Raw genomic sequence first — 25,917 nt, forward strand, 5'->3', positions numbered from 1 at the left:
TAAATTCATAACTGTTGCTATTCTTTCAAACTCTGGATAATACTTCTCTTCTTCTTATAACAGAAAAAGATTAGGCCATCTAAAATAGTCACTTAATTGCATATGCCTAATCAGTTGTTTTATTGTGAAATGAAAACAGGTGTACATGCACTACATAAAGCATAGTTTTAATTTGTTTTCTCTTTATTAAAAGATTACAAAAAAATAAAAACCTCATGAACGCCATTGTCTCAGTGCCAGTCCTCTATGTACTGTGCTTTATGAATTCCTCTTTCACACTTTTAATCAGCAAGAAATTACAAAGGGACACAAGGTAAACAGCTTAAGCGAGTCAGTTTCTAATTTCACTAAACAATTTTCAACTTCTGATTCAAGCACAATTAAAAAACAGACTAATTGTGTTTCAATTTTCACCATATCAGCTGAAAATATTAAATAAGTCACTGAATGACACTAACATGCTCTTTCTGAAGATTACTTCAAGACCAATTCCACAGTATTTCTATGCGTAGCATGTGTGATATCTCACTGACAAGCTGGCAGAAGGTGAAGTGCATATTCTTCAGTGAAACAATCTCATGTCTGCCCACTGTAGTTATTCAAATGTTGCTATATAAAAGAGCTTAAACAAGACAGGGCAGCACTGGTATATATGTTTTTGGATTTTGTTCTGTGGTTATTGTCTAAATATCTTTGTTTTCCATTCTGACTTTTTTGACAGCATATACTAACTGATTTTTGTTGTATTACTCACAGATACAATGGAACCATGTTCTAAAGGTCTGTGCTATCCAGTTAAAGCCTTTGGGACAGCCAACAGGGCTGCAAATTCCTCAGGGACCGAGAGGGGGCTTTTTAATGGGTAAACAAAGTAGAAAGGAGAACAAAAACAACTGTTACAACACAAACAACAGTAGAACTGTCTAACAGCTAATAGTTTTATCACCAATCTCCAGTGCATGAAAAATAGCTTCAAAAATCATTTTCTGACTTGCCTTTTTAATTCACTGTAGTAATCCAAAACAATAAGGATATGTTTCCATGTCAGCAAAAGTTTCACTCTGGCACTGTGGTTTCCAAACTTTGCAGCATGTCATGACTTGACAAAGGATGAAAAGAGTAAGCAGGGAATATACAGTCATTTGTAAAAGTCAGAGACTACCCTTCATTTATTTAATTTCTAGTTAAAATAGTCATTAAGCGTAATGCTGCTGTCGGAACAAAACTTTATAACTCCATTTTTCAGTTTTTGACATAATGTGAAACTGTCTGTTGGTCTTTACATTTTGTGCAAATTCCATGATGAACACACCAAAAGAAACGGCCCAAAATGACTTGGAAAGTTGTCTGGTTCCACTGACTTACATTAACAGTAAAGTACGTTTTTTGCTTCCCCTGTAAAGTTACCATTTTGGGGATACGAGGTTTTGTTCCGACAGCAGCGATAAGTAATTTTAAGAGATATTTCTGATTAGATTAGGTATAAGATAATCCACTCGCATAATAAAGTGAAAAAACAGAAGTTTCATTTTTCAACCCAAAGTTGAAAAATGATTAAAAGATATTACACGTATCACACGCATCAGATAAACAGTATTTAAAGCTTTCATCTTTGAGAGAGAGGGGAAATTCAAGCTCCACTTTCGCTTCAGATGTGAAAAACATCCACAAATGTTTCTGTCCATCCTTACACTGTGAGAAGACAACTCAATGCTATGGTGGGTCTGAAAAGATGTGTTAGGTCAAGAAGCCAAGAAGCAATTGAGAAAAGGAAACAGGAAAAAAGAGAAACTGCAAATCAAACAAAGAAGCTGCTAGTGAAACAATGGACTGACCACTCACACAAGGGTCCACACTTCAACGTCACTGAATGTGTTTGGGATTATATGGGACTGTGTGAAACAGAAAAATGCAACCAACTTCTAAGACTGAACTTTGGAGGTATGGAAAAATATCCCTGCAGATTTCTTTGAGAAACCGAAAGCACGTCTTCTGAAAAGAATGAAAGCTGTAATAAAGGTAAAGAATGGTCACTGCTAAGTTTGCGTGTTCTGTTTTTTTTGTTTCTGACGCTTAAAATGTACTAACTTGTACTTAAATTTCCTTAACAGGCCAGCTGACTGTAAATTAAACAAATGGGTGGTCTCCGACTTGCATAGTACATTATACTAAAAGCACAGTACAGTATACTAAAATGACATCTTAGTCAGGTGAAATGGCAAGATTTAGGTAATGTCATCATGCTCACTTGGCCAGCTCACTGACAGCTTTCAACAGCCTAATGCTATGAGGCAACAATTCAACTGGAAAATGTAACAAAATAATTAAAACATTACAAAAGCACTGTTCCACATTATCTTTTTCAGCCTGTTTCTACTCATTTTCTGTTCTATTCATCAGCCTGTTTATTCATTTTACTGCATTTATATCCATTGGGCAGAAGCTGTAAACTCTACTACTTACTCCCCACAACACTGGTTATTATCTTACTCAACAGTGTGACCAAAAATATCCCAGGTTAAATCATACAGTTTGCTTTAACATGCAATTCAACATCAAAAATAGCTACAAGTTCCTCTATACACCACTCCATTTTTATAAAACAGGACCCAACTTTTGAGATAGCTGATGCAAATATTCTGTCTTGTTTTAATTGGATATGGTTTAAATCTAGTTCCACAGTCGAGCTACACTCAAATGCCAATTTAGAGCTTTTCAAAAGCACATCAGACATAGCAGCTGATTTTACTCCCTGCTCCAGCAAGCACTTACAGTACAGGCTATCTATAATGTGAACCTGCTAGGTTTAGCATCAAATTACAGTATCTGGGCAAAAGTACTGGGACACTTACATATTACATCTACAGAAGCTTTTATGAAATCCCATTCTAAATCCATAGGCATTAATATGGAGTTCCCTTTGCAGTTGTAACAGCTTCCACTATTCTGTCGAGGCTTTCTACAAGATTTTGGAGTGTGTCTGTGGGAATTTTAGCCCATTAATCCAGAAGAGCATTTGTGAGGTCAGACACTGATGCTGGACGAGAGGGCCTGGCTTGCAATCTTCATTCTAGTTTATCCCGAAGGTGTTTCATGGGGGTTGAGGTCAGGGCTCTGTGCAGGCTAATCAAGTTCTTCCACACCAAATCTCACCCAGCTATGCTTTTATGGACCTTGCCTTGTGCACTGGGACACTGACAGTCACGCTGGAACAGAAAAGGGCCTTCACTAAACTGTTCCCACAGAGTTGGAAGCATACAATTGTCCAAAATGTCTTGGTATGCTGAAGCATTAAAATTTCCCTTCACTGGGACTAAGAGGCCTAGGCCAGCCCTTGAAAACAACGCCATAGCATTATCCCTCCTCCACCAAACTTTACAGGTGGCACAATACAGTCAGGCGGGTAATGTTCTCTGGGCATTCGCCAAACCCAGACTCATCCATCAGACTGCCAGATAGAGGAGCGTGATTCGTCACACCACAGAATTAGTTTTCACTGCCACAGAGTCCACAATTTTGTGAACTGTTGGAACGGTGGCATCTTATTACAGTCCCACAGTCAAACTTAATTAGCTCTTTAGAACGACCCGTTCGTCCACAAACGTTTGTAGAGGCAGGCTGCATGGCTAGGTGCTTGATTTTATACACCTATGGCAATGGGACTGAATGTGCTAAAACATTTTACTGCATTTGTATCTCTACAGAAATTCATAATATCTTTCTCTGTGATGCTAATCCAGGTAGATGTAGTATGTGCCTAGTAACCTACTGCCTTTGTAAAAATCTCGCCAGACTGATAAGACAGAAACATAAAATATCAGCATGGTCCACAAGAGTCATAGGTTAATCCAGTTAAAGCTGCCTTATTGGATCAACCTAAATGCATGATAAAACCAGTAGACTTTTGTCTTAAGGCACTTATAAAATAAGTTCTGAAAGGTTACACATATTTCTACATGAACTGTTAATATTTCTCTACTGCTCGTCTGAAATATGTGGTTTGTACATCATGCTGTATAGGTGTAGCCATTGTTGGTTTGTTCGAACAATTTCCATAAGAGCCAAGAGAACTAAAGTGAAGTCACTGAGCCCTTCATCCCCTTCCTTCCTTCCTGGCTGGTCCGATGGCCCAACCCTCCTGGGCTAGCACTGTATATAGGCACATGGCTTCCCTCAGCCTGCTTTGGCTTGTCTCATTGTTCTTGCACTTCCTCTCCTTGTCAAGCTTTCCTGCTCCAGCTCCCCATATTCTAACCCCCAAAGAGTACAGCACTAGCAGATGGGTTGGGGGTTGGGCAACACGACTGTGTGTAGGGGGTATGTTACTCTTTCATTCCCCCAGTTTGTGTTAAATCTGAGAGCACCTGCCAACGCAATTACTTTATCAAAAAAGCAGGGCTTTGCCTGTCCTTTAGCTTCTTTGGGCTGATGTCTGGGATATCATTTAATGCTAATTAAAGAGATGAGGCACTCTGCCTGTCTTGTAGCATTAATGTGCCAAAATAAACCACAGCCACTCACGAAACAAGGGTTTAAACACACTATTTCCTTAAGTTCTATAGAAAATTAAATCAAATATACAAGATCACAGAATTAAACCTACAGGGATTAAAAAAAAAAGTCTTTTTGGGTGCCTCTGGTTGTTGTCGCTGTCACTATAACAGATAACACATTCCAATCTTCAGATTCATAAGTTAAAAACTTTTGGTGCATTAGATTCTGGGAGGAGTCTGCCACACGGAATGCACATATGGGCTGTAAAAGATAAGCAATAATGTCAAGAAACCAACAGATGACATCAAATGCAACCATAAACTGCCTCTTGCTTATTAATGGACAATATGCGAACGTCAGCTTTCTGGGTGTAAAGATACACATCTTCAGGTTCAATTCAATTTTTGATATTTATATGTCAAAAAAAATATTTCACAACAAAAGATTGCAAAGTAGGCTGTCCTTGAAACTAATTATCTTATAAAACAGTGCAACTGAGATATAAATAACATACAAAATGAACTGCTTCACATAAAACCTTACATGTAAGCAAAAAACTGAAATATTAACATCAACATGTCATAAAAGCATAATTGAAATATGTGCAAAATACTAAGCAGTAACAACAACAACAACAACTATGCTATAAACAAGTACTGTTAAAATCTACAGGCAAGGATGGTTATACAATCTAAAGTATCAGACATCCAAGCATTCAAAAGCCTATAAAAAAGCCAGATTTTTTTAACTGCATACTCATACTTCTATTACATGTCTCAGCCTGATTAAATTATTAATGTGAACTGCAATTCAGAGACCTAATTCAGTTTCGGCAAAACAAATATACTTGAACGCAAATGGAACTTGCACTAAAGCGAACTCATTCACACTGCATTCATGTTTAAAGCTTTGAGCTATTCTCCATACCGTCTATTGGATATCATTTCAAAATGAATGTTTATTACAGATTTTAATTGGAACACAAAACTTTCAGTTTCAAAGTCTTTCATTATACAGTCACTCTTGCTAGCGGAGACTCTGTGAGAGCTGTTCAGCATGGGGGTTGAGTATGTCCGATATTGCTGCATGGATATAGAGCACCACAGTCAGCTCCCTTGTGCCTATGCAGCTTTTTAATCAATGTTTAGCAGTCTCCTTGAAGCAGAGGTGAGTTTCCAGAGGGGCATGGCAGAGCTAAGCTGGCACAGAGGCACAGAGTCACATGTTGCCAGCTAGCCTCTAATTCTATACGTCAATCACCGCCCCCAGCTACAGTACAATCTCCCGCTCACTTAACTATTACAAATTAAAAGCGCTTCTCCTCCTCCTGTGCAAACGAGACAACAGGGGAATATGAATCAAGCCTGTCAGGCAGTGGCGATGGTGGGTGAGTGATGGCGTGGCAGGCGGTGTGAGTAATGTGAGGAAATAAAAGCCTTGCCCTTCTGCTGCCCAGACCTGCATGCAGAGCACAGGGGCACAAAGGGATCTTAGAATGCACTCCCAGGGACTGGTCATCCTGACATGGACAGTGATGTTTCTGCTGCAGAGCAGGGTAAGTGCCTCCACATTCTTTATGATGACAGACATAGCAATTCAGAAGTCACAATACCATTTTAAGCCCTTAAACTGCAGAATCATATTATTTAGTAACAATGGTTCATAATGATTGCCTTTGTATTTTAATATGTAAAATATCATACGCCCAAAAGCTTGCACACACCAGCTTATCCTATATTTCTCCTAAAATCAAGGATATCAATAGGAAGTTTGTCCATCTTTGCTGCATGAACAGCCTCTGCTCTTCTGGGAAGGCTCTTCACTAAATGTTTGAACATTGCTGTGAGGATTTGACTACATTCAGTCACAAGAGGTCAGCTACTGATTTTGGATGTTTAGTTCTGTAGTTCTGCCACTCCAACTCATCTCAAATGTATTGGATGGAGCTCCCTCACTCCAGAATTCCACTGCTCCTCAACAAAGCGATGCAGGGCTTTATACCCCTCTAGCCGATGCTTGACATTGGGCATGGTGACCTTAAGCTCATGTGCGGCTGCTCCAGATCATCCCGTTCTATTGGCAATGCTATTTCTAAGGAGATTATACAAGTTTTGTGTGGGCAGCTGAATGGCTGTCTGCAATGGGAGCACCTTAGTGTAGCTGAATTTATTAAATAGAGGTGGTGTCTGGATACTTTTGGACATATAGTGTAACACAACATATAATCACAGCAGCAGTAAACAGAATACTAAAAAGTAGGCTTCTCCATTTTTGGCAAAATAGCAATATTTAATTGAAAACCAGTCATCCTTAAACTCTGTTAGAAGAGTTTGTCAGGCCTGACAGACTTACAAAGGACTCTGAGTGACCTCCAGGAGGTCACTGGGTACTGTAATGACAGTGTTCTCACTGTGTTCCCACTCATGCTGGTGGCTCGGACAAGTATCATTACTGGTCTACTCATGCGTGGCACCATGAACCAGGAAAAAAGCAATTTCTACATAGACCATAAGTCGCATGCAATTTTATACAATCAGTCCACACCATGGGTCAGGAGACAGAAAGCAATGGCTGCATTACGCCCCTTTTCCAAGCAAAGGCTATGCGCTAACTCCCTCAGGGCCTTGCTCTTGACAAGGGTGCTTGATCTGAAGTGAATTACTTCATCATTCACTTCAACAATAGCAACAGCCAGCTCTGTTCTGGGGAAGCTATGCTAGCAGAAAGGCTGCATAAAACTGAGTGACAGGGCTCCTTTCAAAACAAGCCAAGCCCCTTAGGATATTCTTACAGTGCCGGATTTGCTGCAGGCATGTTCAAAGCATTAAACACATTACTCAAAAAAAAAAACCTACATTTTTTAACAAGGAAAAGCAGAGCTCCATAACCAACATCCATCCTTTAGTTACAATATGTGGATGTTGGATGCGTAGGCTGTGCTTTATAATACCCAGTGAAGATATATCTTTTGAGATCATCTGAAGTTTAGAAGACATTTTAATAGTCATTTAAATGTTAATAAAACAGAAACTTCAAGGAAGCAGCAATACTCCTTACAGCATATAAACAAGTCTGGCAGGCCCTGTCTCCCAAAAGTGCTGTAGTGTTATAACCATCTTAACCCACTTATACCCCTTCATCCCTGCCAAATGGAGTACAATAAGAAATTGTCCACAATTTCTCTGCTTAAATAGCTTAATATTACCAAATCAATATTAACTTCAGAAAATAATTTCTCTCATAACCATCTTATATATCCACAAGTTACCCATATATTTATGGATGGGCAATATGATGATATTTTCTTGTTGTTATGGTGAACTCTGTCAAAAAATGCTTCTCAAGCACATCGGGGATGTTGTCACTGACTACGTGACTAACTACACATTTTATTACAAAGTGAGCATAATTAGGCCTGTTTAATTAGATTTAGTTCACTTCAGTTTGTACAACACTGAATAAAAACATTACAGTTGTAATTTTTTATTTATGTCTATTATTATTATTATTATTATTATTATTATTTACATATGGCACTACAGATTCTATTTTGTCTGTTCCAACTTATTAAATCTAATAAAAACCAAACATCATGCTGGATATTGTCTATGGTGAAAATGTCTTTAAGTATCATGATATGTTTGCCATATTGCCCTCTTACATATACTATGTCACCTAACTGACCTTATAGTTTTTATGTAAGAGCTATTTTCTTATTGAACTTTTTTAGTCTTTGTTCCAAAAGTGTTACTTTATTGTAAATCTTGCATATTTTCATAATTAATAAATTAAACTACTAAACTAATGTTCTGTTTATCACTTTATTCAATTTGATAGTTTCTCATGAAGTGACAAAATGGGCCAACATCTCAAATCTTTCTGTGTTTTGCGTTTGTGTGGGGTTGCAATTAAAATGTTCATGGTGATTTGTTGAAATATTCGCGTTTTCCAGTATGGACATGAATAGGTTAATCATGAGACAGAGGTTGTTTAAAGTAAAGTCAATTTGGAAGATCACATTTAATCAAGTACAACCCCATTTCCAAAGAAAGTTGAGACACAAAATACAGAAAGCAACAATTTAAACCCTACTTTTAACTGAAAATAGTACAACCACACTAAATACTGAAACAGAGAAAATGTCACTGTTTTTAAAAAAAATATATGTCCAATTTCATTCTGATGCGAGCAACATGTTTCAAAAACGTTGGGGCACGGGGCATATAACACTGTGTTGCATCACTTCTTCTTTAAACAATACTTTGTAAGCGTTTGGGAACTGAGGAGACCAACTGCTGTAGTTTTGAAAATGACAGTTTTCTTGTTCTTGCTTCATACAGGATTTCAGCTGCTCAACAGTTCAGGGTCTCTTTTGTCATATTTTTGTTTCATAATGCACCAAATTAGGGGTGCGGGAAAAAATCGATTCTTAGATGCATAACGATGCGGATGTGAACAATTCTGAATCGATTCACAAATGTCAAAAATCGATTTTCTAAATATTTATTTATAACGTAATGTTGATAGAACGCAAAGGGCGGGACTTGGAAGTGCGGAAGTGCAGCGCCCGGACAGTCTGTGGCGGCACATAACAAAAACACTATCGGATGAGCGAGAAATCTGACCAGCAGGTTAGGTCAGGAGTCGCAACCCAAATGTTAACATTTTGTCCTTTCAACAAAGTCAAACCACCTTGGGAGCCGCAGCATTTAATGTCCAGCATGTCTCAGTATGTGTTAATGTCCTAGTATAGGCTAAACTGTATAACCTAAACAAAACGCAGATTTACTTCGCTCTGCTTTAAGCTTTAGCCGCTTTCCTCCCATCTCCGCCAGAAAACCTTTCCTCAGAAGTAGATCAGTTAAATGTCTCTCAGCGTTCGACAGTTTTACGAGGCTGAAGTCGCTTCTTATTCTCCAGCTTCTTGTTCGAATTTTTCCCGTTCCATCTTAAATTCTAACTGAGGCGCCGAATGTAAATGCGGCACCATTTAAGGTGGAACGGGAGAATTCGAAAGAGAAGCGACTTCAGCTTCGCCACTTTTTAGTGTTTGACAGTCTCTCGTTGCAGATTTAACGTTCCAGGAAACCAACTGGGCTGCTTATAAATGCGAATAACGCATCGTTGCTAGGTGACCTGCAGTTTGCATGCCGGGTCTCAGTCGTTGCGAAACAGGGCTTTCGCGCTATGTTGCACACGACCCATCTCAAAGATATTTTACTGACACAGCGATCCCCCCCGTCTCTACAACGAGACCAAAACCAAAGTTATAAAATCACTAAAGAAAACGGGTAGAATAGCTGTAACATGTGCTGTGTGGACATCCACTGCCACTGGATCTTATTTCACCGGAACTGCGCATTTTATCGCAGATGAGTAGCAGCAGCTTCTCGTGCTCCTAACAAGAGCACTGAATGAGAGCCTTCTAGTTCACTTGCCACATCACTTCCATTTGTTTTATTAAAAAAGATTTTGGAAGTAAATTCATTATGGATCATTACAAATACTTTGCTTTAAAAGTACCAAGTCACTTTAAATAACAATAACACAGAGTCACTTAGTCGCTTTAAAAAGTATATTGTAGTGTATAGTGTATATTTTGTGTATATTTAATGTATTTCAGTTGGTTTTTCTTGTATTTTTATTTTTACTTATTTACTTTCTGTAGAGTGATTAGCTGAGCCTCACCACAAGCATTTCAATGCATACATGTCCTGACATGTTGTGCAAATGACAAATAAACTTGAAACTTGAACTCAAAACTTGAGCTCACACAGTGAGAAAATATAAATGCTATATAAAAAAAAAAAGATGCAACGAGATGCATCAATAATCGTTTTATAATCGCATCGAACCCCTTTGAATCGTAATCGAATCGAATCGTGAGGTGCCTAGAGATTCCCACCCCTACACCAAATGTTTTCAAAGAGCAACATGTCTGGACTGCAGGCAGGTCAGTTTAGTACCTGGATCCTGTTTATATATGGCTTGTTCTTTGCATGGTAGAGTTTTAATTTGCATTTGCGGATGCAGTGAAGATCACGGCCATCCAATATTAGTTTTCAGCTTTGTCCCTTGCATACAGAGATTTCTCTTCGAATCCTTTAATGATATTTTGTACCATAGAAAATGAAACCCCAAGATTATTTGCTATTTTACATTGAGAAACGTTATTTTTGAATTATATTGAAAGACTCAGCCTGTCTGTGATGCTCTTTTTATATCTAATCATGTTACTGACCTGTTGCCAAATAACCTAATTAGTTGTGAGACATTTCACCAGTTTTTTTTAAGCATTACACAACTTTACCAGTCTTTTGTTGCCGTCTCAACTTTTTTGAAACACGTTTCCGTAACGTTATTATCAAATTCAAAATGGGCATGTATTTCTAAAAAAATATTTTTTTTCAGTTTCAACATTTGATAATTTGCCTTGTACTGTTTTCAATTAAACACAGGGTTAAAATGATTTGCTCATTATTGCATTCTGTTTTATTTGCTTTCCAACTTTTTTGGAAACAGCGTTGTAATTTTGTATCCTGTTTCTGTTTTCACTCTTTAGGCTTTAGGCAATAAATGACAATGACATTTCATGGTGGTGGTGGAACAGCTACAGTCAGTCAATCTGAGGCTGCTGGCTCGCATGATGGCTGCATTGTGTTTTGCTGTGTCAGGAACCCAAAAGCTACTGTAAACAGTAAGAGCAGGCAGTCCCCCATTCCAAGAAAATGCTGATGGAAAAGATCCCACATGGCTAGAGGGAGAGAAGTGGCTGGGCTATTTTAAGCACTGTGAAAGTAAAGTTTTCAAATATAAGCGCTTGTTGCTACTATTCCACACAACACACTGAAAGCATGCATGTGTTCAACAAATACTTTCACTATTTGCAATGCATAGTACATTACATGATAATGGCCCTTATTCGTTAAAGGAACAAACACAGATTTGACCATTTTAAAATACAAACTACTAAAATACAAAGTCTAATTCAGGATATCATACAATGATAAAACAAGCAATGAGCTGCGCACAAGCAATGAATCTGTTTTAGTGCAAGCGCCTGCACATGAGTAACTTATTTACACAGATAATTTGCAACAGAAAAGCCCCAATTTAGCGTTATACACATATACATTACATGAAGCACACCCTATTTCATGCAGATGTTTTGATAGTGAGCCAAACAAACCAAAGCATTTAGCAGCTGATGAGCCAGTAGTTGCGCTCATAAGCCGAGTTTAGGGTTGAGCCACTGCCCTGTCCAGTATCTGGACAGACCTTAAAAAAGTCTACAGTGTTAAAATTACATCTACTGAAAAGAATAAAATGTCAAAAATCACTGGCTGCTTGAGCAATAATATTACACTACTGTCCTGTACTTTTGAGGAGGAAGCTATTTACTGTATCAGCAGTATAAAGCAAAAGTCTTTATATGTAACTTACTATAGTCACAGTATTTGTTTTATATCACTAAACACTGACCAACTATATGTTTTGCTACAAAAAAAAGCAAAATTAGCCCTGTTTATCTGGATTTAGGGCAGCACAGTATGTGAAACATTTAACAAAAAACATTGCGTTCCCTGTACGGTGTGTTAGGAGTTGCACAGATAGTCATCTAGTTAACTTTACTGTACAGCGATGATGCTCTATGATCCTGTAAAGTTTGAAGTCAGTTACTTTTATCCTCGCTGAGTTACAGCACTCTAAATTTCCGCCACAGACAAGCGCCTTGGCAAGGCTGCGCTGGGTGCACCTAAATCAGACACAAATTTGTGAGATTCCTGGGTTCATATCTCTGGTTCCCTGAAGGCTGCCCATGAGATCCAGGGGTCACTGGAAAAGAACAGATCATGCTTTACTGACATGGACAGTTTGGCTTCATCACAGATTTTTAAAGCATTCCTCTCTGCTGTGGTTTTATTCATGATGTCATCAGCAATTAGCTGACATTGACTGGACATCACATAACAAACTGACAACTTCAAAAAAATCTGAAGCCGTGCCACTCCAAGTTCTCCTAGCTTTTTAAATGTGCCATTACTAGAGTTTTGTTTGCTGAACCAACTCATCTGACCTCAACAAAATAAATATCGTAATACGCACTGCATATTGAGAAAATGTGCAAGTATCATGATATACTTTTGCTGTATTGCCCACCCTACAAGGCATCATTTTAAAGAACAGCTGTTGGAAAAATGTTGCCAAATTTGATTATTTGTGCAGTAAATCCCTGCAGAAATATAAATACACCTTACAGGAACAGGAACCAAAAGGCCAAACAGAGCAACTGCAATTACAGTAATATATTGCTGATGGTTTTACAGCATTGTTAAAAAGACAACACCACTGCCCTAATAGCTCATCCCGTACAGTAAACAGAGTTTATTCCAAGCTGAGAGTCAAAGAGAGAAAAGACCCTGTTGTAGCCATAAATCATAGTTCAACAATACTCAGCACATTGCTATTGCTCTGAATCACACTTCCTTCCACAAGAAGAGCCTTTTCTGCCTCTAGAGCTTGACGCATGTTGCTGTCCAAAACAAAAATATTACATTCTATTCCCAGCAGGGCATTGAGTTACAGAACAAAACAGTTCAATCTACACTCCAAAAAATGCACGTAACATCACTTCACTGAAATAAATGCCTACTGTTATAACATTAGCTGAATTTCCTGCACTTAAAAACCTCAGATATCACTAATGTTAATTGTGATTATCTCAATCTCAAGTCACTTCCTGGTTAAACATCCTAAAAATCAAAGGGTTACCCAGGCCACAGCAACACATGAAAATAAGCCTGAAGATCAAAAGCCACTCACTGATTAAAAAAGCCCATTCATGTGCTGCTGATGTGTTTGATACTAATTTATGTATTTATTCATTCATGCATTAATCAGTGCAGATAAATGTGAAAAAATACAACATCTACAACAGGAGTGTGATAAAAAAAAAACAATCTATTCCCAAAATCTGACTCTAGCTTTAATTCACAGCTATGCTGAGGTATGAAAATGTTCTTGTCGGCCTAAGCCTAATCACAACTATGTTAGTTTAGCTTCAAGCAAAGGGCTGAAAAAGCATTACCATGCTATGAAAAATGAATGCAGTGCATAAAATGACCCGGGTCTGATGAATCATGAGAGGATAGGAAATTACCATTGAGGACCATGGCCTTCAAACCTGCCCCTGAGCAAGTAAAAGCATTAATATAGAGGAGGAGGGCAATTTGGCCCACGTTCATTTAGAGCCCAGAATGGACCAACAAACCTGCGCCAGTAATATTCCAAAAGACTCATAAACTGCAGTAGATGCATTATGTATAACGCTTTTATGAGTGTGTCTGCGTCTTATGGTGATTCTCTTGTCAATGAATTCTTACTAATATATTTGTGAGACTTTAGAGAGGCTCATCTCAGATATACTGATGTATAGCGGGGTGGGCTTAGTGATGCAGGGTGGGCTTACTGAGGCTATTGCACATTCATAAAGGGACAGAAAAGTGCACACTTTACAAAATTCAATATTGGTTGAGATATAGGCAGATGTCATTTTTTTTGACCTGACTGGTAGACAGCATTGCCTTTTTTAATTTATCAAGTGATTTTTTGGCTGCAAGGAGATTATTAACCTTACTCAGAAATTGGCAAGCTCCAGGGCCTGGTGCCTGTATATTTACCTCTGGTACCGCCATATGAGGAACAAAATCATAGAGCAGCCGCTATGATTCCATGAACTAAGCACAGAAATGAGTTATAACAGAGAATCAAATCAGGACATAAACTTCATTTGTCCCAGAAAAACAAGAGGGATCAATCAAAGGTTTTGCTATTTGGTTTTACCAGGTAAACTAGCAGAATGCAAGAGTTAAAGAGACGAGAGGGTCTGAGCAGATTTAGATCTCGGGTTAGTGCGGCTCAGCAGTGAACTGCTAGACCATTCACGGACTGCTACTCTGTCCTGTATTGTGTGTATGTGGGTGCGTGTGTGTGTGAGAGAGAGAAAGAGAGAATGAGAAAAAGAGAGAGAGAGAGAACAAAAAAAAGAGAGAGAGAGAGGGGACAGGAGATGAAGAAGAAAGAACAAGAGAAAGAAAGAAAAGATATTAAGAAAGACAAAAAAACAAAGAGTGCAGAAAGGAATAAGAAATGATGGCTACGTTTCCATCGACAAACTGCAAGTGATAAAATGAAGATGCGAGATTTGCAACATTTAATGTATCAATAAACAAATTTTTCCACTAAATGGTAAAAAGTTTGACAACTTTCATTAAACATCATCATTATTTTCCCATTTTCGCTGCCATCGCCTGCACTGCTTCATTTGAAGCATTAAAATCATTTTTCGCAGAAAAGCCTTCAGATGGAAATAGCGAAAGAAAGAAAAAGGAAAGTAAATTGAGAGACAGGCAGAAACACAGAAAAGGCGAGAGGAGAGTGCAGAAAGGAAAGAAAGGAATAAGAAAGAATGACAGAAGTGTTGAAATGTTTTCGCAGAAAAGACTTTAGACAGAAAAGTAGCTATTGATAGAAATGGAAAGAGAGAGAGGAAAAAAATGAAAGAATGGCAGGAACAGAGAGAGAGAATAGAGAGAGAGAGAGTGTGTATGGTGAGAGGGAGAGAGAGAGAGAGAGAGAGAGAGAGAGAGAGAGAGAGAGAGAGAGAGAGAGAGAGAGAGAACAGTGGCTTTTCAAATCCAAAAGAGGCTCTCTGCAGAATAAAGAGGGGGCACTCATGAAACAAACTGGATCACAGCCAACAGATGATCTTTCAGTGTGCAGTAATCCAGCATGAACATATTCAACAGCAGTATTGACTAATGCTCCCATTACACATCACAGCAGCACAAAGTACCTCATCTCACACCACGTAATCATTTTAAACCTTTTATCCACATATACAGCCTTTAATTAGTTTATAAGGGCAATAGCAACAGCATCTAGTTATACATTAACTCAGGGCTCAGTTAAGGCAGCCTCTGTGCTTTCAGTCTTTTCATGGAGAGGGCGGGCAAATCCAGCATTCGAGTCATTAGCAAACTCTACTGACCTTTCTGCTTATATCAGAGATGATCGAGCAGAGTGGATAGCAGTGGTAACACCACCAGGGTGAAACAGACCCTGTTAGTAAAGACAACAATCTGACATAATCAACAGACAGTGATTTGAGACTGTCTTTATCGAACACACAGTTCCACATGCCTCCATTAAAAGTAATGCAGTCAATAGACTGAGCTCAACAAGTAGGCTGCATTACACACACAGACACAGGAATACGAATCCTCTTATAGCATAACCCATTATCCAGTTACTCATGGAAAGGAAACAAATTCAGCATACTGTCACTGTCAGTCTCCAAATGTTGTATTTCTCTGCATAAAATCACATTACACTAACACATATGCTTCTTCTTTTAAGTTCTAGATACAAGATCTAGTTAAGACACTAGGGCTGGACGATAAACTGTATTATCACGATATGAACTTTCACAATAAATGGTCATTAAGAGCTGCAAACAGATCAAATTACCTCATACACACAGCACCAGAGAGACGTCACCACGTTGCCGGCACAAACTGTTAAATGCCAAATGAGTGCTTCCCAGCACTGCCATTGAACCCCGCTGTCCCACGTGGGGGACGAGCAACTTAAACATTTGGCTAAATGGCACAAAATGCACATCTCAAAAACAACCTCATCCTGAACTAGAAACCTGTAAAAACACATCAAACATTAGGATTGTTCTCATGTCCAGTGTTGTTTTTTAAGTGTGCGAGGCAGAAATGACTACTGTCACAAACATATGTAATAACTAAACAAAAAAATAAATAAACAAAAAATATTTATTCGTTCTTGTGCATCTACAACTATTTTTCTTTGTTTTTGTAGCTTTTATAGAAAAACCTGTTGAGATAATGCCGACTGTCTGTATCTCAGCTTTTCAGAGCACAAAAAATGTGCTTGCAGTTCTGATGCATCTGTTAGTAACTCGTTTCTTTTTCTTTTGCACAGCAGTGAATGGTGATTTTGTAATTTTGTATTTTGTTATTTGCTTAAAGGAGAGGCTGATTAGATTTCTGTTTTATACATCCAAAAAAGGTCTGCACTTGCTTCACATCCAGTCAGAGGGGCACTATTTTAATAATGACTTTTCGCTCCTTATATTGTCATCATGATCTCCACCAGCTTTATTGAACATTGCCTTTTATGTCCATGTCGTACAGCCATATTTGACACTCACTTATTAAAAGTGAACCATACTGTGACTCAGTAAAGACTGCTTATTATCCAGTTAAGAGCCTTTATTGCTTCATCCATATCACATCAAAGATGTTCTAAGCCCAATGATAACACATCTTTTTTCAGTACTTGGCAGGTTAAGGTCCACCTCTTAATTCGATATGATAAAGTCTGCACTACACTGTTTAGAGCGATCTTATAAAATCACTGCAAGCCACACTACACGAGATCTTGGCCAAACGCAACGTCAGACTGTGTGATTTCAGTTAAGCTGCACATCAGATTATACTTTAAAAATTTTCTGATGACAGATTTACAATGCTAGAAAATGACATTGTGCATGCGCTTTTTTGCTGAAAAACAGGAATATGTAAGCGAAAAAAAATGTGCATAGTGGCGTTGCTTTTTCTAAAAAACAAAAAACAAGTTTTAAGATGGAGAGGTTGGAGCTGTTCTTGACTGTGGGAGAAGGGCTACATGGAATGCTCATTCTCCAAAGCAAACTTAGGTAGTAGGCTAATATTTCAGCCCACTATGTGGTTAACTAGGTCTGCTATTTCACTGCAAGTCACTCAATATGTGTATGTTTCGTTCTTAATTTGCAATTTTTGTCTGCAACATCATGTCGACTATTTCACAATATAAACCTGCCTTATGTTATGAAGAGAGGCCTCGCTGCCTCAGGACTCTATGAAAATATCTGCTAGAAAAATCAGACACAGTGCACAAGGTAAAATGAATAAAACTAGTAACAACCCTCATACAACTCCGTCTGAATCAGACATCAACATGAATAATCTTCACAAAGAGAATGCAGTGATTTCTTTCCCTCTTCACTCCTCTTGTTTGGATGTTACTGCCAGACACTTCAAATGTCAAACAAGAAAGACAGAGACAACATACACGCAGGGCTTAATTCCTGCCAGTGGAAAAAAGAAAGAGCGGCGTAACTCTCATAGTTGTTCCTCAGAACGTGCACTTCTGACATGGGGAGTTTAGCAAAGCTCCACTGCTGCTTAAATGAATCTTCCATAGTTAATTCCAGACAAAGGAATTACAAGGGGGGCTGAAACCCTCCTGGAAGGGCGCCGCAGGTTAAAGCTAGACAGCTTTGGAGCCACGCTTGTTTTGTAGCTCCCAGAAAGAGATCAAAGGGAAGAAAAAGAGGCTCTGGTAGGGTGGCAGGGCTTGATAATACAGAAAAGAACTGTAAAATTCCATTATATTACATCGATATAAAATACTTCTGGCTTTTTCTTTTCTAAGACTAACTAGGAAATTACACAATGGTCACAATACCGTCACTACACTGGACATGACACTTTTGACAAAATACTGCACACTAATATAATACACTTATTAAGGGTATATATCCTATATTGTTCTTGTACTTTATTTCTTCCCTTCAAGTCCACTGGTTTTATCAAGCAAAAATGGTCTATTAAACCATTTTCTGACATTTTCCAACCTCTCTGTATCTCTCTAAGATTGATATAAGATATATGAGCCCCTGTTCTGACTGGCTGTCCTGTATTGCGCCTCATTCAAAAGCACTCAGAGCTGAAACACTCCTTAGAACTTCAGTGTGAATGGGCAGAGCTAAACTACCGTAGGCTGAATAGAAGGATACATGTAAATGAGTTGGTTCTCATGACATCACAGGAACAATGGATTCAAAACGAGCTTAGATTCCATATAAGGCAGGTACGGACTGAATAGTGAATGAAACTTTGAAATAGTTTACATTTTCCTTCAAACTGCTATGTTTAAAAAGTGTGAGGCAAACTTGGTTTAGGTTTACAAAAATACAGACAATTTAACACTAGGTAGCTCTTATATTCTGTCTGGTCCCACATCACCTGGGCTGTAGTTACGTTCTTGGCAGTCTTTATCACGAAAGTGGAGAAAATACCTTCCCAATATTAATCAGAAAGGCATTTATGAAATACTAAAGCAACAAGTTGGTATTGATGTTTTCAGAGTTCAAAGCAAGTTATTAAGTATCTACATCAAAGAAGCCTACTCTCTCAAGTAGATAAACCTAAATGGAAAGAAACATTTGTACAATGTGTAACTTCTTATATGTTAGAGATCATAACAATTAGCTTTCTAAACTGTGAGAAAATTGTATCAAAACACAGCAGGCTCATTTTTTACACAGTAAACTGCAAATGGGCACACTGAAAATTGCCAGTGATTGTTCCCTTCAAGGCTTTTAAATTCCCAGAAGACTCTCCACCCACCTTTTCCTGTGCAGAGCATTTTGGAAGGCCTTTTAGGGTTTAATATCAAACATTTAATTATGTGTGATGGGCATTCCTGTTCTTTTTCTTCCACATGCCTGCTGACATTTTCATAAAAAAAAGGTTTTTGATCAAATATCCAACCTTAATTTAGCCAATTAATTTACTCCAAAAGCAGAAGAGGCGCCCCCCCATCAGACTGTCTAATCTCTTCATCCCATGTTGTTTTTTAAAACTCAAAGGCAATTAACAAGGCAAAGTTAGATTACACCGAAATTAATCCCTTAAGCCATTAAAAAGGTCTCCCTCCAGAAGATGCACAGAAATTAGCTCATACGCTTCTGCAAAGAGGAACAGATGAATAAGCCAAATGATTTGGTTTTTATTTCTATTCATGTTGACTTACAGTGTGCTCGTCTAGCAGCTTTTCAAATTCAATTCCCCGCTCACAGATTGAAATGGTGACTGGAAATCCAGTAATGTTCAGTCATGGTTATGAGACAGATCAGGCCTGTCTCGAAGCAAAGGCAATTCCGAGGTTAAAAACAGATTCTTCATTCTAGCACAATACACCCAAGAATATATAATTGCAAAAAAGACAGTTATTTTATAAAACAACAGCTTGACTGAACCTCAGTGTAAACTGGGCTTTTGAGACCTGTGGTAATCACCCATAGTACACTTTTCAGATGGTGCAAAGACAGCAAAGCTCTAAGGCATTTAATAACAATAAAGTCAAGGTAGAAAACAATTCCTATACCCATGCACAACATTATATGCCTACAACAGAAAATGTAAAGTCAAAAATAAAACATTCCACAAAAGCACTGCACCACTTATTACTGTACTATTACTACATGGTCCTTATTATTATATTACTATATTTTTACTACTCTATTTGTGCAGCCTCACTAACAAGCACTGAGTTCTACATTTCTAAACCAATCAAATGCTTCATAAAGGCAGAGCTTAAAATAAGTGTGATGGAGCGCTTCTCAGCAACATCATGAATTAACAGAAAACATTTTGCATTTGAGGGGAAAACAGTCCGTTAAACCAGACCATACGATACTTTTAAAAGTCATCACTTGTTGGACAAAAAAAATAAGAATTGATCAGTATTCCTTAAATGTTCATTTTAAATATAGAATGTTAGCTATAATACTGTTTCACTAGCTAGCAATATGTTATTTTGCTTTTGTTGTTGACCATACTCTGAATGTTAACATTGCACAGAATAAAAGAATGTTAGAAGGAAAGCCTGTAGGTGTGGCCTAATTAGCAGCAAATTTCATCATAATCCAACACCAAATTTTTAACATGTCCAGAGTTGTTTATTCTTGCTAGGCTATCACATCTAGCCTGTGATAACAGAGAAATTTTAGTCTATAAACATAACATACTGTACTCTTCTCTGATCTTGAACAGAATCACTGGTGACAGAGTTTTTGAAACACTAGCGTGAAAAGTACTGCAGGTGACTCTGTCCCTCAACGGTGATCAATAGCTGACTAACATTCAAATCTCTTGACTTTTTTTTCCTACGTTTCACTGACTACTACAACAGCCTACATTTAAAATACACTGCAGTTGCTCTCCAATTTTTTTCCCATAGTAGGCCTATTTCAAATACAGTCATTTGGCTCTGGTTAGTTCATACAATGAGTACATCATGCCTATGAAATGTATCCTAATTTGAGCTTTAAAAGTCCTCTCTGCATCAAATGCAGAAAGAACTGTTCCCTGCTTTAAATGCATGTGGCTATACAAATGGCTGCCCCTCTCCCAGCAGCTGCCATACCATGGCAGGGGGTCTGGCACATTGAAAAGGTTAATAGGATCATTTGCGCCTAATGTGTGCCGGTGTGATGGAAACCACAATGCTGCAAAACAAAGCCTTTACAACCATCTGATTCCTGGCACATCTCCACCTCACACTACCTGACCGCACATTCGCTCCTTTAAAGCCATAATGACTGTCTGGAGAAAGGGGGAAAAATCAGAAATATGAGAGCACAAAGAAAGAGCACTTACATTATACACAACCAACAGCTCACTGACAATAAACCCTCTATGGCTGTCAAATACATCCGAAAAATAAATCTGCAGTACTAAGGAATGTCAGTTCAGCTCAAATGAAGCAGCAGGCCTCCTTCACAGAGCCCTGTTAGTGAGTGGTTTTGCATGCGGGCTGTGAAATAATTCAGAACACCCAAACAGTGAAAAGCATGCATAAGGAATGACCAGTCAAATTCAATGTAATAAGTACATGCAATAAAGCCAACAAATGATAAGAATGGAAAAGATTTATAAGACAGTCTTATGGATATGTGCACTACACTTTCAGCAAAATGGGTTCTTTGGCTTGTAACAATAGTGGAACCCTTTTGGTGCTATATAGAACCATCTACAGCCATCTAACCATTCTCCATCAATCTGAAGAACCTTTTCATGATACAAAGAAGCCTTTAATCATGCAAAAGGCTCTTTGAGTGTTCATGGTTCTATACAGAACCGTTTTCTTTACTAAAGAACGCTTGAAGAACCATCTTTTCTAAGAGTGCATGCTGCTTCTTCCGCACGTGTTGCCTTTCAGGCGCCAAATTCAGCTTCGCCTGCGCTGAAAAATGTCTTCACAGAGCTGTTCTGTAAAACTCTACCACCACAGACTGTTCTAACCAACAGTGCCCCAGTCTCTGGACATTTACTCCCAGATCAATGTTAACACACTCAGCTCCTCTCAGCCTCCACTTACTGACCACTCTGAGCGAGACTTCTCAATGTTACCCGATTTGTAGCGTTACATGTTGGTGTGGTTTTCGGGCCAGCGACTGGCCCACTTATTATCTCGGATTAAAGCGCTTTAATTAGCCCACTGGGTGGCTGAAATACCGAAAATTACGGTAATTTCCACAGAAAGGGTCACAGAGCAGGAAACGGATTTAACAGTGTCCGACTCACCCGTATCCGTCTCATGGCAGCCACTATCTCCACACGGCTGTTGGGTCGCGCCACATCCAGACTACCAATGTACTGAGGAGGAAAACGACAAACCACACATTATACAGCTATTCAGCGCTCCTTTCACATCGAGACGAGGCTCGAGTTGGTTTACTTTTCGCCAGCTTCTTGTTCGAATTTCCCGTTCCACCTTAAATAGTGCAGCAGTTGTCACTATAATGCCCGAGGCACCAGAATGTAACTGCTGCACCATTTAAGGTGGAACGGGAAAATTCGAATAAGTAGCTGACTTCAGCCTTGTAACATAGAGCTCAGCTCATTGTACAGTAAACACGATATTTAAACGTATCTTTTTTCTACACAAACAGCCTGTGTGTGGGTAAACAAGTGGAGCTCCCACTTCCCGGATCCCATATAGTTATTTGTTTTGAACAGGTAAGTTAGCTCAGTCACGGTCCAACTGGGCTACTTCATAAACTCAACACGAGCCTCTGGTGTAGTCTAGTCCTAATGGCCCGCCCAGTAACTTATAGGTCTGTTAAAACAGACCGGGGTCAAAGAAACCTGAGGAACGTGAGGAAACACTCACCTTTGCCTCGAAATTAATGCCATGCTGGAAGGCTTCCTCGTTATGCATAGGAATCCGCAGGTCGTGCCCGTCGTCCACTAAATTGTACTTGGTTTTCGCCGGCATGTCTGCGGCTCTTTCAGCTCTTACAGTCAACACGCCAATAAAAACAAACAGAAAAGACGAAAAGAAAGACAGAGACTCGACGCGGAAAACTCGGTTCAGCTCCGACGGTCCATGTCGCTTCTCCACAGCTCGCAGCTCAACTTTCGAACAGCAAAATCTCTCTCCTCAAAAAGTCAAGCTGCTCTCAGCCTCTCACGGCTCCTCGGTCATTTCCCGTTTATACTAAAAATACCGCTTTCCACTGACGAGCGCGACTTTTCCGCTGTTGAGTTCCTCGCTAACCTGCCGAGCTTAAATGAGAGCAGCGATAATGTCCTGCTTCCTGGCGTCGTCCATGCCCAACAACTTCACGCCAGCGCCATAACCGAAAGCCACACATCCCTTTATGCAGGCACTGCTCGCACGGCGTTATTTTTTTCCCCACCCGTTTTCCGACGAGCCCGCCTTTCCTCCCTACTATTGGTTAATAGTTTGCATAGCCGATAGGCAGAATGCGTGTGAGTGTGAATCGTAGCGCAGGAGATTGTATCGTACTAGCCAATCATATCACAAGAGGGCGGGGCTTGTGTCAGTACAGGTGGGAAAAAATAAAGGGAAAGGAAAGCGTCAGCGGCGGAGTGGGGGAAATTCCACCTGCTTTCGCTGGAGCACAGCTTTGTGTGGGAGGAGGAGGAAAGAGAGAAACGCGCCGTGTCTGTGAAGCTCCTGATCGGTGTAGGCGAGCTGCGAATGGCACCTAGTGGTAAGATACAAAACCTCACTGGTGTCGGTGCGCCTGTAAGACTGAACTGTAGCGCCGACTCCCAAGGCTGGCATGTGGAAACTCATTCACGAAAATAAAACCCGGGTTTGTAGACTCACTCGTTCTACATGCGAGTGACAATTGTAGTTTTGTGTGATTTTCAGTCAGCATTTACTTAATTTTACAGCTTCATTGCAGCGTTCACCACTTTAAAAAGAGACGCTGCTTTCACACAAGTTGTGGTGGTTTATTTTCCGGCTGTTGTCGGCCACAGCCACACCGTACATCATATGCAGAGTTTCTCTCTAACAGCTCACTCTCTAACCAGCTCTCTGTCTTTCTCTCTTGCTATTCACTCACACACACACACACACACACACACACACTTTAGGGGTGATTCATAGTCCCACCCTCTACAACCCAAACATAAGGCCCGTAGGCCAAGTCAGGCCTGTGACACAATCCAATTTGGCCCACAAAATTATTTTAAATTTCTATTAATTTTAGCCTGTTTCACCCTCAGCTGCACTACAGTCCCTTATGACCCCCTTCCCCCTGCAGCAATCTCTGGGCCAGTGTTTACAGAAAAAGAAAAGGTTCCTGGTGTCTAGTTTAAGCAAACAGGCAGTTTAAAAAAACTACCTTATGGGAACTTTTAAAGAGGTTCAACAGTTATCTGTAGCTAATGAAGCCTATTGTTTTGTATGAAGCAATTTGTTTTTATTTAACATTATTTGGGAGTAGTTTAAGTATTCAGTGCCTGTGTTGCTGTTGCAGTTTTTGCATATTTTGAATAAACAATGGCCCATTGAAGTAATGGCAAATCATTAAGTAAAAAGTAAATAAAAACACAGCTGCCCCACAGATTTATTGAGATTTTTTATATGGCCTTTTTAGTGGTTGAGTTTGACACCTCTGCACTATAATAAGAGTTCATAGCAATGACAATCTTAACCTGTTTTTTGGGAAAATAGAATTTTTTTTAAGAATGTTGGACTGCACGCTGACAAGAGGGGAGGCAAATCTCTGACAGAGAAGCTCATTTTCTCCATGTGCAACCTATCCACCCCCATTGGTGGAGACACATCAGCGATAAAATCCAATGACTCTGTCATCACTCCAGAGTCACAACATCCTCCCCCTACTGAGAATGCCCTGATGGAGCTGCACCTTTCGGATGAGAGCCACAATGATGTTCAATCGTATCAGCAGCTGGAGACATCAAAACCACACAAGCAATCCACACCATCTTCCATCTCCACTGCCTCCTAACCCTATCTGAACCTCCCACCAATTATAGAGAAGCTGGCTTCAGCTGGGATGAGGCTGTCGCCTTCTCTATCAGCCAGCCCTCAGGTTCAGAGTAAAATTAGCCCAGTTTCTCCTCCACCATCAACTACTGCCTCAGAGACCCAACAACCCTCCTCCACCCTCATCACAATCACCAATCAAGAAGTTAGGTAAAGCTGCCACACTGAAGCTCAGCCAAATTGATGAACTATTAAACAGAGCTCACCCAGCACCTGTAGCACCTCAAAGAAAGAGACAAGCTCCCCAGCCAACAGAAAGGCAGCTTTGCTCTCTTCCTCATCATCAGCAGAAGCTTCACCCACCCTCCTCTGCTGAAAGGGAAGAGGTCACACCTTTTTCAAATAATCCAGCAAATTGATATTTTTCGGGTCCGTGCTGCTATAGTGATGTTGTCAGCAGTACGTTTTCAAAACAAGTTCGGACGCTGTGTACCAGAAATCTTTCCCAATCTAGTACTTATCAGAAACAGAAAGAACAGGGAGTACGTGTCAGATAATGTGAGTAAATCCAATCTGTAGTAAGTAAAATGTAAGTCACAGCTTCTGGAGCAAAGTGCAAGGGTTATTAAGTTAGCTCTTATCAATATTAGATCTCTCACAAACCCTTTAAGTCCTATATGATTAATGCTTTTAGTACAGCTCATGGGCTTGATTTTATGCTTTCAACAGAAACATGGTTACATGAATGTAGTGCTGAAACTGTATTAATCGAGTCAGCTCCACCAAACTTTAATTTTATAGATTTCAAATTTTATCAATTTCAATTTTGCAGGATTCTTTCCAATGCAAGCAATTATCACTGGGTGATTTCACATCCTTTGAGTATCTTTGTGCGGTTCTGAAAGGGGCACGAAAAATATTACCACTAATTGTCTACAGGCCTCCGAAGTACAACACTAATTTTATTAACCAGTTTTCCAATATATTATCTTTTATTTCCACTTGTTTTGATCGTTTTGTTATTACTAGTGATTTTAGCATACATATTGACAATTCCAGTGACAATTATGCCAAGGAACTCTGGGCTATATTGGACTCTTTTGGACTCGCTCAGCATGTGACCCGAAGGATACACTGTCATGGTCATACTCTAGATGTGGTTATCTCAAAGGGCCTCAACATATCAGCCACTGTTAAGGATGCTTTTTCAGATCATTACTGTGTCTTCTTTGAAATGTGGACCTCACTAGACCAAAAAACCAGACACATTTGCTTTAAGAAAAAGTTCATAAA

The 25,917-nt window shown here is 39.3% G+C and overlaps 1 protein-coding gene across 1 annotated transcript in view; it reads right to left on the reverse strand.

Moving 5' to 3' along the window:
* The window catches only part of nos1apa (nitric oxide synthase 1 (neuronal) adaptor protein a), a 130,572-nt gene extending 107,538 nt beyond the window's left edge, over nt 1-23,034 (reverse strand). The window contains exons 1-2 of the mRNA XM_036570681.1: nt 22,528-23,034; nt 21,939-22,010 (exon numbers count right to left, since the gene is read on the reverse strand). Coding sequence (XP_036426574.1) covers nt 21,939-22,010; nt 22,528-22,632 — 177 coding nt within the window. The 5' untranslated portion in view covers nt 22,633-23,034. The remainder of the gene's footprint in view (nt 1-21,938; nt 22,011-22,527) is intronic.
* Nucleotides 23,035-25,917: the final 2,883 nt, after the last annotated feature.

This window comes from Colossoma macropomum, unplaced genomic scaffold, assembly GCF_904425465.1.
Source record: "Colossoma macropomum unplaced genomic scaffold, Colossoma_macropomum, whole genome shotgun sequence".
Taxonomy (NCBI): domain Eukaryota; kingdom Metazoa; phylum Chordata; class Actinopteri; order Characiformes; family Serrasalmidae; genus Colossoma; species Colossoma macropomum.